The sequence below is a fragment of the Manacus candei genome, unplaced genomic scaffold (genome assembly GCF_025592945.1).
Source record: "Manacus candei isolate 608988 ecotype Guabito, Panama unplaced genomic scaffold, ASM2559294v1 h1tg000085l, whole genome shotgun sequence".
Lineage (NCBI taxonomy): Eukaryota > Metazoa > Chordata > Aves > Passeriformes > Pipridae > Manacus > Manacus candei.
In genome coordinates, this window is record NW_026138133.1 from 829588 (window position 1) to 845603 (window position 16016).

Consider the following 16016-nt stretch of genomic DNA (forward strand, 5'->3'; position numbering starts at 1 on the left):
TATTTTATATGAATACCTTTTAGCACTTACATTATCATACACACATTTATAGCTCTCTTCCAGTTGCATTATACAGCATAAGTAAAACCAATGTTGTGATACATGTTTGTGGCAGCACCTGTCTTAAATTTTCCACTAAAATAGTATGGATCAAATATATTCAGAGTGCAATCAGATACTTTCATCTCTGCAACTCAATTTAGTATGGCTTAACTGAATTGGTTTAATATAAAACATTATCCTGATAACAACAAAACATCTCTGTTGTCTCTTTGAGGCTTGTTAATTTCTGGTGCCGCTGTGTGAACAACAAATGATAAGAGCACTATTGACTTTCTGCCCCTTTAATGTGCTCAGTGGGAGGTCTGCTCATCTAAATACTTCCCTACAAGAGAAAATAAGTGGTGCCAAGTGATTGTTATCATGGCTAAATTGTAAGGACTGCCGTGGATTTCCAATGCAACAAGGATGTTCTTTATTTCTTGGGGGCTCTGCTTGAGAGGTAGTTTTATTGAGAGGTAGGGAATATGAAGATTAAAAAAAATGAACAACCTTTCTTCTAGATTCGCAGATCATTACAAATAATGAATTATTCAGTTGAGGTAATCAGCAAGTTTTAAGATCTCTTACAAAAATTTAGCACTAAAATAAATCCTTATTGAAATGTGTTATTCTGTTATCTAACCTCTCTCTCTTTTTGGCAGTTCCTTGCCTTTCCAATTTTACTGCACCGATGGGAACAGTTCTTTCACCTGATTATCCAGAGGGATATGGAAATAATTTAAACTGTATCTGGACAATAATTTCAGACCCTGGGAGCCGAATCCATCTCTCCTTTAATGACTTTGACTTGGAATCTCAGTTTGACTTCCTTGCAGTTAAAGATGGTGACTCTCCAGATTCCCCCATAATAGGAACATTTACTGGTGCTGAAGTTCCTTCCCATCTTACCAGTAATGGCCATATTTTGCGTCTGGAATTTCAAGCGGACCATTCAATGTCAGGACGTGGATTTAACATCACTTATAACAGTGAGTAATAGTATTTTTTTATTGTATATGCATATTTTTCAACATACAGTTTAGGAGGTAGGCATAAGTATGTAAACATGACACTATGGTAATACACCTTCAGAAAAATGCTACATTAGGCGTTTGGATTATTGTATAAATTCTGTGCTAGGACTGAAAGTATGTGTTTATTTCTCATTTGTGGCTTTAGAGATAAATATGTGCATATTTCTCATTTATGGCTTTAGAGATCATTGTTTGATGACTGTCAAACCGGGCAAGTTTCAAATTGTGTAACAGGACTTTATTGAACTTGCTGATAGTGCAATTTGTGCTACATAATATAAATCACCATCATTACATGTACAAAACAGTTATTCTTGAGAACTCATATGTTAGTTTAGCTGTGAAGGTATATATTATCCTGGAGCTAATGATTGCAGTATGTGGTAGCTCCTAGTCAATGCAGTTAAAGTGAGCAGCCATAGGAGCTCTTATCTAAATAAAACCACAATAGATTTGTTTTCTTTTTCTCTGTTTTACCTTCCTTACATACATTTACTGACAGCATAATAATAATTGAAGGTTATATTAAAAATCTTCTCCAGTACTAAATACTATTAGCACTTTTCCACCTTAGTTTTTCCTGGCAGAACTGTTACATTTCTTCTGAAGGACATATGAAGAGCTGCCTGTGTTGTGTTTCTATCACAGTTATTTGGCATTTATCTCACACCAAAACCCAGTGCAGATGTGGTGAAGCAATTTGTAAAGCCACAGCATGAATAACTGCAAAATACAGTGCGAAACTTTCCTGGGAGCATATGCAGCAGTGAAATGAGGATTGAGTTCAGCCAAGTTCTTCCTTTTGGGTAGTTGGAAGGAAATTGGAAGGACCAGAAATGCCTGAAGTTCCAGTCTTGCAGCTCTGTGTAGAGGATGGTAGGGATAAGGAAGTGTCTGCTGGGGGGATCTGCATATCCTCCAGAGTTTCTCCACCTCATCCACCTCACACATTTGTATTTTTTGTTTGTTTGTTTGTTTTCTTTCCGATGGTAGAGGCCTTCCATGCCAACAGATAGACAAAATAAGCAAAATATGATGGATATTTTCACATTCCAAAAAGTCTGATGTCATGAGCAACCAGTACTATTCCTGTCTTTTTCCCTGTTGTCTAAGAGTTTATATATAACTCCAGAGGCTTACTTAAGATGTAGGAGAATGTTCAACTGTATTATTGGAAGGAGACCTGTGTACCTACATCTCCTCTCCCCAGAATAATGTGTTACTTGCTTGTCTATGTGGGAAAAAAAAATGAATTGTTTAAGATGTTTTACTTAAAAAACCCCAAAAACCAAAAAAAAACCCCAAAACCAAAACAAAAACCCAAACAAACAAATTACCCCCAAAACAAAAACAAACAAACAACTCAAAACAAAACAAAACAAAAAAAAAACCAAAAAAACCCAAAGAGGATCCCTTTAATGAAAGAGGAAATGAGATTAAGTGAGGTTTGTAATTGAGAGACCCAGAATCCACATTTTTTTCCCAAGGAATGCTAAGAATTAAAATTATTTTCATAATATTTCAAGGACTAAATTCCCTTATGGATCTCTACTTTTCTTACATCATCTTTCACTGTCCGTCTTTGATTTTTCTCTCTCTTTTGTTTTGTTTTTTTATTTTTTTAGGTTGTCAGTCTTTCAGAGAAGTATTTATTAAGACTTAGATATGAGCTGACACCAGATTATTCTGCAAACATTCTTTTTCCAATTTTGTCTTTTATTTCAACTCTCAACCCTCTATCTTATCTGCTTCATCCTCAGGTCATTTCTCACAAATGTCGAGTGTAAATATGAAGAAAATGTGGTGACTTCTTATTGGTTTCTATACATATGAGTTATCATTGCAAACTAGAGTGGTAGCTAAATATCTTAGTAGTTTAACTAATTATTGGAAAGTCAGTGGTTATTCAGAACTACTGAAATATAAAATCACTTATAATTAAAATGAGATATTGAATCCATATTTCTTTACAGAAGTCATAATATTTGCTCTATGTTTTCTTCTCTTTCATGTTCTTTTAACATATTTAAGAGTTTTTGCTTCTTTTCATGATTGTATTTAAGCTTGAATAGAGGTATTCATGTGTCTGTTAAACTCTAGCTAAAATCTACTTACAAAAGCAAAAAAATCTCAAAAAAATGTCTCTACTCTTTCTTCAGTAAGGACGGCTGCAGTCTGATAAATTACAGAAGTAATCTTTCCATAATAAATAGTTTAAGGGCAAGAGAGATGATAAAAAAAGGAACTGGTAGAATTTCACTCTGTCTTAGCATTTATAAACCCAAAGTTAATTAAAAATATGCATTTTCTTCTAACACACCAGTTGGTATATTTCAAAGTTATCAGTCTCTTTTTTCCCCCTTCAAGAGTAGGAATAGTATGTCACAAAAACAGTACTTGATTACTTCTTTAAAAAGAATGTAGGCTAGTGCTGTAAATATCTTCATTGATGTGGAGGGGAATGGATGTTTCATTCCCATGACAAAGGAGCTGATGCAAAGGAGACTAGAAAGTTGTGAGGTCCTCCATGAGTAGGCATTCCACATGCCAACCTCCCTTTGGGCTGATGTAGATGGATGTTTTGAGATGGAGAGCTTCTTCTAGATTGATTCAGGCTAGCTGGTGGACTGCTTTGAGCTGTTTCTCATTGATTGGGGTATAGGTGGTGCTGGGCAAATATTTTTGTATCAGTTTAGAGCTGCTGTTTCTCTCAGTTACGCAAATATTTCTTGTTGCTCTTTTCATAACAACTATTTAATTGTGCTTTATCTAGCAAAAGCTACAACCATAGGAGTTGCATAGCAGCCTGCTAAAGGTCAAATGGTGGGCCTCTGACATCAGCCTACTTAATTCAGTGATTTCAGCTCTGTAGACCAAAACATTGACAACCCCAGATGATGGGTTTATATTTAAAGAGGGCTCTTAGTGTGTTTCAATGCTGTGATAGGGTATGTTCATTACAACCCATTTTTCCTGGCACTCTCTCCTGCTAGACTTTTTCAGTCTCAGTACTTCTCAAGATAGAATTCTTCAAACTGTAATGTACTAAAAAAAGTGTGAGTTTACATGTATATTCTGAATAAGCTACCAGTTGTTTGCATAGCTTTAAATAATATTTCACAATAATTTTGAGTATGAAGTATCTCTTTGCTATTTGATATTCTCTTAACTTTGGTTTATTATCTGATATTTTCCTCTGAAAGGATTACCTTTGCTAGCTATTGCTAGGGCAATCCACTAAAATAATTAATTATGCCACTGGACCACTCCTTGCTGGTGCTATTTTCCAAAGATGTTTTAAAGCAGATTTTAGACCGGATGAGTTCTGATTAATTTCATTTCTGCCTTCCAGTCTCATGAGATCTCTGAAGTTTCTCCCCTGCACTATTTTTTTTTTTTAATACAAAATGCATACTTTAACATCCTTTGGATTTAATATCAGAATATCAACATCACTCTGATCTATCACTATGCTTCCTGGCATTTTTCCAGATATTGCTTAGTACACCTGTACAGTCATGGTAGTTGATGAGTATACAAGTCAGGAAAACTAGTTGATAAGGAACCATGGTTTCTTGATTTATTGTTGATGAGTAATATATAAATATAATTAAGGATGTACCCATGTGTTCTTTTTCTTTTCAGCCTAAGGCTTGTATAATAGGACAGCTCCACCATGCAGCTTTTTAGAAGCATCAGCAGACTGTATTTTGCTCATCAAGTAATGTAACTGCAGCCAGGCTAAGAAAGTGACTGCCGTTGTTGGGAAGGATTATCTTTCACTATCTTGCCTCCCAAAGTCATTCTATACAGTACAATTAATTCCATAGGAGCAGCAGTTCCTGAGCTGAAATATAGAGCAATGAATTGATTTTGCAGGCTTAATAAACTGGTGTCATACACAAGCAAACTAAACCCGGAGTTAAAATTTATCTACATTTACAGATAACAATATTGAAAATCTATCTCTGTGTTGTCTGAAGGCAGTAAGAGAAACAGACAATCAATTCCCTTCTTAAAAGTGGTGACTGTGCATAAAGTATTGGAAAAGTTTTTCTAACCCCTATGAAAAAGTATGGGATTGCATAATTTTTAATGTCATCCTTGAATGGTAGAAAACTATTCAGTGAAAACATGATTTTCATTCCCAATATCTGTGGTGTTTCCTAAGTCAAAATGTCAATAAATAAATGCTTTCTCTTGTCTGTTGCTATGATTTGTAATACCTTTGTAATGCAACATCTGAGAAATCTTTCTGCTAAGTTAATGAAATATTACTTTTTTAAAAGTTTCATGGGTATGTTTTGTCTAGCAGACACATTAGTAACTACAGGGAAAAAAAAAGTGAAAAACATCTTTTTAGGCCATAGTCCCTTCTGATGTCTCCAAATGTAAGAATATTTCTGAAGATACAATTTGAAGTCATCATATGTGATGAAGGTGGATATCATGCTTGTAATATTTGTTCTCACTGAAAAATCATCATTCTGAAGAATATAGGATATATGCACAGTGTTCATAAATAAAACATCAAAATACAATAGCTAACCAATACATATATTTTAATGATAGTGTTAAATATGATCTTTCTTCTCCAAGTTTAAGGTGTGTTCTGTAGTAAAAGACATGGACAAGCTTTGTTATAGTATCTAGATGTATACACATAAATTAAAATTTTTCACTTTGTCCATAGATAAACGTGAAATTTTGTACATACTAGGAATTTCTTCGACCTTAAACAAAATGTTATGTTTAAAGTTTAAAATTTTCTTTCTTTTGCCAACAAAACCCCGTTTGTCACTGTTCATGAGCATTCAGTACAAGAAACAAAATAAAATGTGGTAGTATTAGGCATACTGAGGTCAGTATGGCTCAAATGGTGTGACAGTGAATTGGATATGCAGAAGATGACTAAAGTTATTATATCATAGATGCTTGCCCTGCCTTTCTGAAGGATGCTTCTGGCCCATTGTAACATTAGATAGGATGGACTGTTGGAAAGGAGAACTTAGCCATCACTGAAATCTGCCAGCACCTAGCTGTCCAAGATGAGATTCATGCTGGTATAACTTTATATTTTAAGCAATTTTTTGTACCGGTGTACGTTTTTTGATGTTGATCAATTTTTTTATTTCTTATTGTTTCCTTTGTTTCCTAATATAAATTTTTTGTTCTTATTTGCAGAACAAAATCCTAAAAATGTCCTGTTACTTGCAAGAGTCATCACACTATTTCCCCTTCCCCCCGCCCCCTTTTTCTTTTCTTCTCTTAAAAAGCATTTGGACATAATGAGTGCCCAGATCCCGGAGTGCCAATCAATGCTCGGCGTTTTGGAGACAACTTTCAGCTGGGGAGCTCAATTTCTGTTATATGCGAAGAAGGATTTATTAAAACACAAGGAACTGAAACAATTACTTGTATGCTAATGGATGGAAAAGTAATGTGGAGTGGACCTATTCCTAAGTGTGGAGGTATGTGTAATATTTCTTTCTGGTTCAGGAGAACTTGATGTAATGTGTTTTATCACCAAATGAAGTTCAGATTTTTGCAGAAGTGTAGCACAAAGCTCCTGTAAAACCTAACCCTTAATAAAGGAGTCTAGTAAGGCATGAGTTTTTATTATAAATCTGTTTGCAGGAGTGAATTTTTCTTATAACGGTGATAAGGATAGAAGAAAAACACGGAAAAAAATGGCACATACATCAGTGATGTAAACACTGCTATATAACATCTGTAATGATGAAGGCTAATCTAAGAAATTTAATAGAACTGGAATGGGAATATTTTACACTATTCATACTTTCAGATAGCTCCTATGTGGTGCTGGTGGAACTATCATTTCCCAAAGATTTTTTTGCTTGAAAGGATTTCTCCTGCCTTTTTTTTTTCCACTTCTTTTTAAAGAATATATTTGTCTCATGTGAAAAAATGTTTAAAGAGTTTCAGTGCTAGCAAAGCATAATATTAATCTCTGCAGTTTGGAATTCCAGTCCAGTCATGACTGGCCTAGTTAATATTTAGGAGAAAGAAATATCAGGGGAGAAGAAAATAAGAAAATCCTTCTGTTTCCCAAATTTTAGTATATCGAAGACTTCTTTTCTTCAGTTATGATATTTAAATCTCCTGCCAACTTGTCACTCAATGCTTTTGAGCAGAAGTCTGGGGGTTTTGTAGGGGTTTGTTGCTTTGATTTTTTAAAATTTTTTTCACCTGGTTTCATATAAGTTTTCTTCAATATACAGATATTGACTTCCTGATTCAAACAGATGAACAATTTAAAATCATTTGAATGCTCAGTGATATATGTTGATATAATATTAGATTAGAATGAAGATGCTGATCTCTTTTGGGTCTTTGGCCATGCTATTTAAAACTTTTTGAGGTGTTTTAGCCCTCTGTTGCAGTGCTTGTGTTTCTTCCATCAACAGTGACTCCTAGGCTGGAAAAGATTCCCTTAGCAACTGATCTTCTTTTTTTATAGAAATTAAATACTTCATACATCACAACATATAAACCATAGTGTTTTGCATATTTCCTTGGACTTGTTTACACTAATAGATACTAAAATATAATTTTTACTTCATTGCCTATAGCTGAAGATCTCTTCTCCTAAAGGGGAAAAATTAATTCAGTTGCTTGTAATGATTATATTTAATCAATAACAATATAATCTCTGATTTATGGTTTGTGAGTTTTTTATTTTAAACGAAAACTTAGTTTTTGTTTTCACTATGTAACTGCCTTCCTGAAAAAGTTTACATAATTTCAATACACTAATGTGACTGCTTATAATATCCTTCACATTCGTTTAGTTTCTGAGATAAATTATTATTGTTTCATAGATATAAGGTGGGTCAGTTTCACTAGACAAGATTAGTATAGGCTATAATGCCTCTGCTTTCATATAGGCTTCATGGAGCTGTCTAACACTGCTAATAAAATATAAAGTTGCATTTTTAAGGTTACATTAAAAACTTAAATTACTGGGAATATTTTTTAGTGTCAGTCCATGCAGAAGAAAATCTGATCCATAGGTGGCTGGATACTCTGAATATATTGGAATATATTGGAATATATTGGAATCCTAAAGGTTCAGACAAGGGTATATTTGTATTAGATGTTTTTATCATATTTAAAAATAGATATACTTTTAAAATTTCAGATAAAATTGAAAGACAAATTAAAATATTTTCAAACTAATAATGTAATTTGGTCTGTTAGGGTGTTCAGAATTTTTAGTGATTGTGTGCACATTTGCCTGTACTCCACGGTTATTTCATATAAGCTCTACACACACCTCGTAATTTCATTGTCATATATATTGAGTCAAAGGCATAACCTTCACATTCTGACTAGGAGACACTGAATGTCACTGCTGTGCACTTTTCCTTCCACTGCAGAAATGTCAGCAATTATAATTTATACCAGAGAGCTATTTGATAATAAATGTGGTGCAGGTGGACAGGGTCAGCACATTCATTTTTCAGGGCAGTCCTGACCAGCCTCTGCTGGGACTTTCTCCCAGCCCTGCCCATGGCCCAGGATCCTATTTCTGCTGAGTCTGGGGCTGCGATCCCAGCCTCAGCAATGCTGCTGTTCTCGGCTCAGTGTGCCCATGTGACCTCCTGGTTTGGCCTCAGACCTAACCCATCAAATTGCATCATCCAATGGTTACTTGGTTGTTACCAGACCCTTTTCCTGTAACCAGTCCAGACTTGTTCACCTTGCTCAGGAAGAGCTGGATCTGTCTGTGAAGGCTCTAACTCAGTGTATGCTTGTTTATGTGTGCACACATGATCTTCCTTGGCTCCTGACTTCTCTTCTCTAGTGGAGTGGTCCTGCTTTTGCTGCTCTCTGATGATTTTGAATTTGGGATTCCTGTCCTTGTGCCTTTCATCCTTCCTGTGAGGGTTATATGGAGGATATTCCCATAATCTATTCTAATATTGTGCTGTTGTACCTGTGCTGAAGCTCTAACCTTGGTCTTCCTGCATAACTCCTGTAATGCTTAATATCCTGTGGTTCTGTAGCATTGGTGATAAGCTCTTGAAAAAAACATGACTAAAACTATGAATCTACAAGACATTCAGTGATTAACCTGTCATCCTCAAAGTTTTTTTCATACTCACATACCGAAATTTCCTGTCTCAACCCCTGTACCTTAGTATACAAAGAAATAAATACAAATGACTTTGTAAGAATTCTTAGATCAGACTAAGATTAGTTTTCAGTATTTGGCATATCCCTGTGTTTGACAAATAGATTCTGGTTGATGGCAACCTCTAGTTAAGTTATATTTCTAGTGTTTTGTTTTGAACACACAGACATTGGGAATGAATCTGTCGGACAACCATCAAATATGGCTAGAAAAAAGAATAGGGGATGAAAATCAATGTAAAAAAGGTCAGGGAAACAATCCTTTGTCAAGATGAGAGTTTTATTTTCTAAAAAACAAGCTCTTTAAGATCAGCCAAATAGCCCAGCTATTCTGAAGGCAAGGACTTCTGGGTCTAGGAAATCAGGTTGTGGTGGTGAAAGTCAAATGAAAAAAATCTATGGAATCTTGCAATGCAAGCATCAGGAAGAATCATAATCAGGAGATGGGTAAGAAAGATGAAGACCTAAAACAGCAGCAAAACACTTTGTTATTGTGAGACCCCAATTAGAAAGAGAAATTAATCCAAATTTAGGCTATCTTATAGTATGAATTATTTTTAATGTACTATACATAGGAGTATTTTTGTAATAGAGGTTTTTGCTGTATTCTAAATATAATCTTTAACGTGTCATGAAAACGTGGTGAGAATATGGAACTTTGTACAAGTTTAGCAGTAATGTATTCTAACTATGGTAGTATACTGGCTCAGAATAAGGCCATCTGGTATTCCTATTCTTGTTGATATACTTTGTAGTTTATAGGCTCCCTATACATTATGAATATGTGGCTATATGCAATAAAATATAGGGATGATGAATGCTGGAGAATTAACCTTCTAGTTGTTGAGGCGAATAGGAATTTAAATACTTTTTAGTGTATTTAAATACTTTCAGCTTGACTGATACTATTTACCGGAGGTAGTATGAAAAAGAGGCTTTAACACAAAAGATGAGAAAGCCCATTTTAAAAACATCAGTGATGAAAACAAGTCTAAATCTGCATATTTAAAAATGTTTGTAATATATTGAATTCTGAAATCTACATAACTTTTAGAAACCCTTTTTTTTTTCCCCTACATATTATGGGAAACATGGGCTAATATGTCCTTACAACAAAAAATACCTATTTATAACAGTTCATCATTTTAATATAGAAGCTTGGTAATCTCCTGAGAAAAAATGAAGATCAGACAAATGCATAATAATTCAATTTGAAATTGTGTCAAAGAGAGCAAAATTAATCTATTTTTCTAGTGGAAAAGTGCAGAATAATATAGAAAATGGTATGTACTATGCCAGTACCAGTATGGGGGGCTCTCACAAGGACAGAGCAGAGAGGAAAAATCACCTACTGCTGACCATACTTCTTTTGGCACAGTCCAGGACACATTTGGCTGTCTGACCTGCAAGTGCACACTATTGGCTCATTTCATCTACTAATATCCACAAGTCCTTCTCTGCAGGATTGTTTTCAATCCATCATCTTCAAAAGGTTCCCTGACATATCTCATTTGCTTTGGAAGTGAGTATTGAAGTGTTTTGATAAGAGGCCAAAGTTTTTTGCCTATGTTTAAAAATTAAAGGATTAAAGCAGTTTATTCTTTTCTAAGATACTTTGTTGAACAATAAAAGAAAACCTTAGCAAAATGAAAATCTTGGCCTACATATAGATGTCTATGATGTAAATAAATACATGTATGTTTCTAGTAAGTGAATCTGGCAAAGACAAAGCAAGCTCATATTTCCCTTCACAGAATAAAATTGGGGGAAAAAATTTCAGCTTGATTATGTCAACTGTGTATGAACTTTGAGGCTTGGTGAAATCCAAAGGAATTTGGTGAATTTTTTTCAGAAAAGTGTCATAAAACTAAAAATAAGGAAATACATTAAAAAACAAACAAAAACCCAACCAACCAACCAACCAACAAAACAAACCTCTAAGATTTGCCTTTAGAAAATGGTATAGTCCCTGAGGTTTAAGATCCTGAGGAGCTCACCAAATCTAATTTGGTCTGGATCAAATTCTTGATTATCAATGAAGCAAAGAATAACAATAAGCTCATAATAACAATAAACTGGTCATGCCTTCACAGTTCTGTAGTCTAATGTATTTACTCGAATATTTATGAGAACCAACAAAGTATTTAAGCATAGAACCGTAGAATGGTTAGTGTTGGAAGGGACCTTAAAGATCATTTAGTTCCAATCCCCCTGCAGTGGGCAGGGGTGCCATTCACTAGATCATGCTACTCAGGTGTCCATTCAATCTGGCCTTGAACAATTCCAGGGATGGAGCATCCACAACTTCTCTGGGTAACCTGTTCCAGTGCTTTCTTTACTCCTCTGAGTAAAGAATTTATTCCTAAGATCTAATCTAAACCTTCCTCCTTTCATTTTCAAATCATTGCCCATTGTCCTGTCTCTAACTGTAAAAGTCCCTCTTCCTTCTTTTTACAAGGCCCCTTAAGGTACTAGAAGGCTGCAGTGAGGTCTTCCCAAAGCCTTCCTTTCTCCAAGCTAAACAACCCCAGATCTCTCAGCCTGCCTTCGGTGCACCACTCAGCTTCATGTCATCTGCAGACTTGCTGAGGATGCACTTGATCTCATGTCTATATGCCATTGACAAAGATATTAAAGAGTACCAGTCCCAAGATAGAGGCCTGAGGGACATCACTCCCTAGCACCCTTTTAAATGAAAAATAATGTTTTCCTGGTGTTTGTAAGTTACCATGTGGCCTACCTGATTATTATGTATGATAAAGTTCATATGTATACATATATATATATACACGGAAGCTGACTTTTTTCTCTAGATATCTAGGTATTTTAAATTGCTAGAAAAATATTATGATTTTTTTTACCTCTTTTAAAAATGGTAATACTTCTAGTGATTCAATTACTGCATTTCTTAGATAACTCAAGATAGTTCTGTGAATTAATTTCTCTAGGGAATATCAATCTACTACTGAAAATAAATAAATAAAAGCATGACAAGTACTCCTACTGTCTTTCCCTCACCTATCCATAACACAGAGGTGGTGTTGATCTCACAAAAGTGTGATGACACATGCACTTGACTTTCATAGGCATGTAGATCCATCAGATGAAACGGGTTTGCATTCAAGCATGAAATTAAAAACCCACACAGAGCTTTGTAAGACTAAAACCTAAAAGATCTGTCCTTCAGCAGTACTAGTCTTATGGTTCTTACTCTACCAGCCTGTAAGATTATATCATCTTTGGGATGGACTAGCACTCTCCATAGCCAAAATCAGCTTCAGTCAAACCTAATCGTTACTTCTGAGATGCCAAGGTCATGGGTCCAATCTCTGTATGGGCCATTCACTTAAGAGCTGGACTCAATGATCCTTGTGGGTCCCTTCCAGCTCAGAATATTCTGTGATTGTGGTCTAGTGGAAGGTGTCCCTGCCCATGGCATGGGGGGTTGGTATTGATTTAAGAATCGTTTTCAGAAATGCTCTTCATCCTTGTAATTCTTACAGTTGTGAAGATTCTTACTGTAATTAATGTACCATTAAACCACTGAAATACTTAAAATTACTCACTTGTTCTAAGAGAAAAATTACATATTATTTCTAGTAATTCTGCTTGCAGAATATTTATACATTTGTATATATTGATCTATATTTTCCAAGTGCTTAAAAAACATCAACTAATCTTGGAAGAATGGTAAGTAGGTCTTTTTCATGAATGAGGAGTAAGAACTGCCAATGTGACAAGCAAAATGCATATGCTATGACAGTAGATTTATGTCAAAGTTAAATAACACTTCACTACTTTCCAGCTTTATACTCAACTAAAACTTTTTCAAGTTTTTGAAATCTCTCTGCTCAAAATTAAAAGCAAAAATAATGATATATTGTATGATATATTGTAATGATATATTGCTTTGGTTTATGTCCTTTATTGCAGGAAAATTGTACGGTAAGGATACAGTAGAAAAAAACCCCTGTTCTCAGAATTATTGAACAGTTTATTTTAATTTTTAGGGTCTTATTTCAGTTAATCTCCATCTAATTCTGAACACCATAGAATATATCAGCTTCGAAACCTTTTTTTGCATCTTCTTGCAACTGAATTTTTAAAATTTGTTTATTATAGTTGTCCTATATTGAAAATTGCAATTGTGAATTACACATAAGAAGTCTATGTTATTTACCTTTCTCTTTGTTTCATTTTTAGCTCCATGTAGTGTGCATTTTTCATGGTAAACTAATGGAAAGTGACAATTGTGATTGAAAATGATAATTGTGAATTACATGTAATAAAACTGTGTTGTTTACCTTTCTCTTTGTTTCATTTTTAGCTCCATGTGGTGGGCATTTTTCATCTCCCAGTGGAGTAATTCTCTCTCCAGGCTGGCCAGGGTATTATAAAGATTCCTTGAACTGTGAGTGGGTGATAGAAGCTGAACCAGGACACTCTATCAAAATTACATTTGAAAGGTCTTTGCTAATTTTTCTTATTTAATGTTTTCCAGTTTTTACCCAGAAACAGGAGTTATTAGCTTTGTCATGACATTATTTTCACTATCACTCAAATCACGCAATTGTATTATCAGGTAGGACTTTCCAGAACACCTTCAGAAGTTTTATCTTCAGTGAAATTTCTACTTGATGTGCTGAAAAGCTTTTGAAATTTCTACCCTCTTGCACATATTTAAGCCTGTCTGGCGCAGTTAAAAACTTTGTCTATTTTTGAAGATTAACTTTTTGATTTGCATGTAACCATATTGCTATGATAATTACAAAGTTCTTTGTTTCTCTCAAAACCATGAAATCTTCAACTCTAAAAATCTGAATCAACTGTGAAAACTGAATTGAATGCATTCATATTTTTATCTCTTCTGAATATTTAACTATCAAATCAGCTGATCTGTTTTTGTAAAAGGACTGTGTACTTTCAGGATGGAGTTCCGCTTTCCCCAAATTACTGGAGCATTCCACTTTTCCTACATTACCGTGTCTTACTAAGGTCCATTCCCAATTCTAAGGATTGAAATGTGCTGAGCACCTTACATTTCTCATGACATTTAGTTTAAGCTCTTTATTAGAAAGCAAAACAAAAAGATGCAATCAAAGAATGCTTTTCTATATATTTTCAAGGATGTTTTAGATAATTTTTAATTGTAAATATTAATAAAATTATATGAAAATCCAGGAAAAAAGCACCTTTGATGATCAAAGTTATAGTGCACAAATATCATGCAAGTACTTTTCAGTTGATCTTTATGCAGCATATTTTGACTACTCCTGGGCACACTCGATTAAAAGAGAAGATATTTCTTGATTTTAATGCAATTCAAAAGTTGTTTTTAGCAGGATGTGAACTCCATATTCTCTTAGCAAAATTTCTCATTGTGATAAGATTGTTCAAAACTTTTTTCTAGTACTATTGCTTACACTATAATAAAGTGACCGTGGAACATTATATACAATCAAAGGACAAGTAATAAAGACATTTCAAAGGTATTTCCTATTCTTAACATAAAATGAAAGCTAGTCTTCCAAAATCACTATTGCTGTTTATCACTTAAAATAAAGACTTACCAAACTTTTTGCCAATTAGAATACATAAAAAGGTGAATAACTCCCTCTTGCGAAAACTAATCAAAACTCATATTAATTCAAAATTAAGAGAAAATTATTCTTTCTTGTCTTGTAAATCAAAATGAAAACTAAAAAAATGAACTTCCATTAACCTAAATTTTTGAAAAAAGTTATAATTTCAAATAGTTTATTTTTAATTCAACAGTTCATTTAAACAACAGATTTGATGTGTACAGTCATTTCAAAGTGAAAAGCATTTGCCTTTATATTTGCAAAATGCTAAGCCAGCTGCATTTTCTTTCTTTACACGAGTTTTACTAAATATGACATTTTCTTTTGTACGTTTTCTTTGGTTTGTAATGCATTAATGCTTTGTCATAAAATTGCACAAACTCTATTCCTCTTGTAAGAGCAATAAAAACAAGATGTGGTCTCTTCAGATCAGAGAGAGCGCTTCTATCCTCTTTAAGATACTTCCATTGCTGCCCATTTTTTACACTCTTGACACTTGCCATAAATTGGGCTGATATACTTATTGTTGAGATGCAGTAACGCAGAGAGGCTCCACTCACATACAGATGTGTGTACTCTTATGTGTCTCTGTGCAGAAGTGCATGTAAAGATACATCTATGTATGTTTACACAGATGCATTTAGATATATAGTTACATGTTTGGATGTAAAGAAGAAATTATTTCATAAATCAAATAATGAAACAGATCTTTATAGTGTACTGAAAGAAAAGATTTTGTAAGCTACGGTTATGCTTTTTACTTAGACATTTTCCACACTGTTTAAATTTACATTCTGAGTCATTTATAAATTAACTTTTTAAAAACTCATTCTAGTCTTGGCTGTCCTTGTCCTGCTCCTTCTACTTGCTTATCTTACACTATATTTTCTTAAGAAAAAAGGATAATTTTGTTGAAATATACACTTTTAACACTATAGCCAGATGGCTTACCTATATGATTAAAAAAACCACAAACCCTCATATTTTGCCCAATTCTTTACATTTCATCTTTGTCCCAAAAACCACACATACTTTTTCTTGTTTTTATCATTGCAAGTATCAAAACTTCCACAATATGAGTAGTTATTTGAAAGATTTTTAGTTTCTCAGTCAGGGAAAAATATTTATAGTACATGTCTAGAATCTTTACATACTTTACTTACTTTTCTAAGAGGAAGGGAACAGTTTGTACTAAATCTCA

General features: G+C 34.1%; 1 protein-coding gene and 1 long non-coding RNA gene across 5 annotated transcripts in view; one reads left to right on the forward strand and one right to left on the reverse strand.

Annotated features, from left to right (window-relative positions):
- CSMD3 (CUB and Sushi multiple domains 3) overlaps positions 1–16016 on the forward strand; it is a 619378-nt gene that overhangs the window by 354876 nt on the left and 248486 nt on the right. For all 4 annotated transcript variants that reach the window (XM_051812144.1, XM_051812141.1, XM_051812142.1 and 1 more), the window contains 3 exons: positions 705–1031; positions 6353–6547; positions 13561–13699. In XM_051812144.1, the coding sequence (XP_051668104.1) occupies positions 705–1031; positions 6353–6547; positions 13561–13699 (661 nt within the window). The remainder of the gene's footprint in view (positions 1–704; positions 1032–6352; positions 6548–13560; positions 13700–16016) is intronic.
- LOC127482125 (uncharacterized) overlaps positions 1–16016 on the reverse strand; it is a 244313-nt gene that overhangs the window by 143573 nt on the left and 84724 nt on the right. The gene's annotated exons all lie outside the window — the stretch shown is intronic.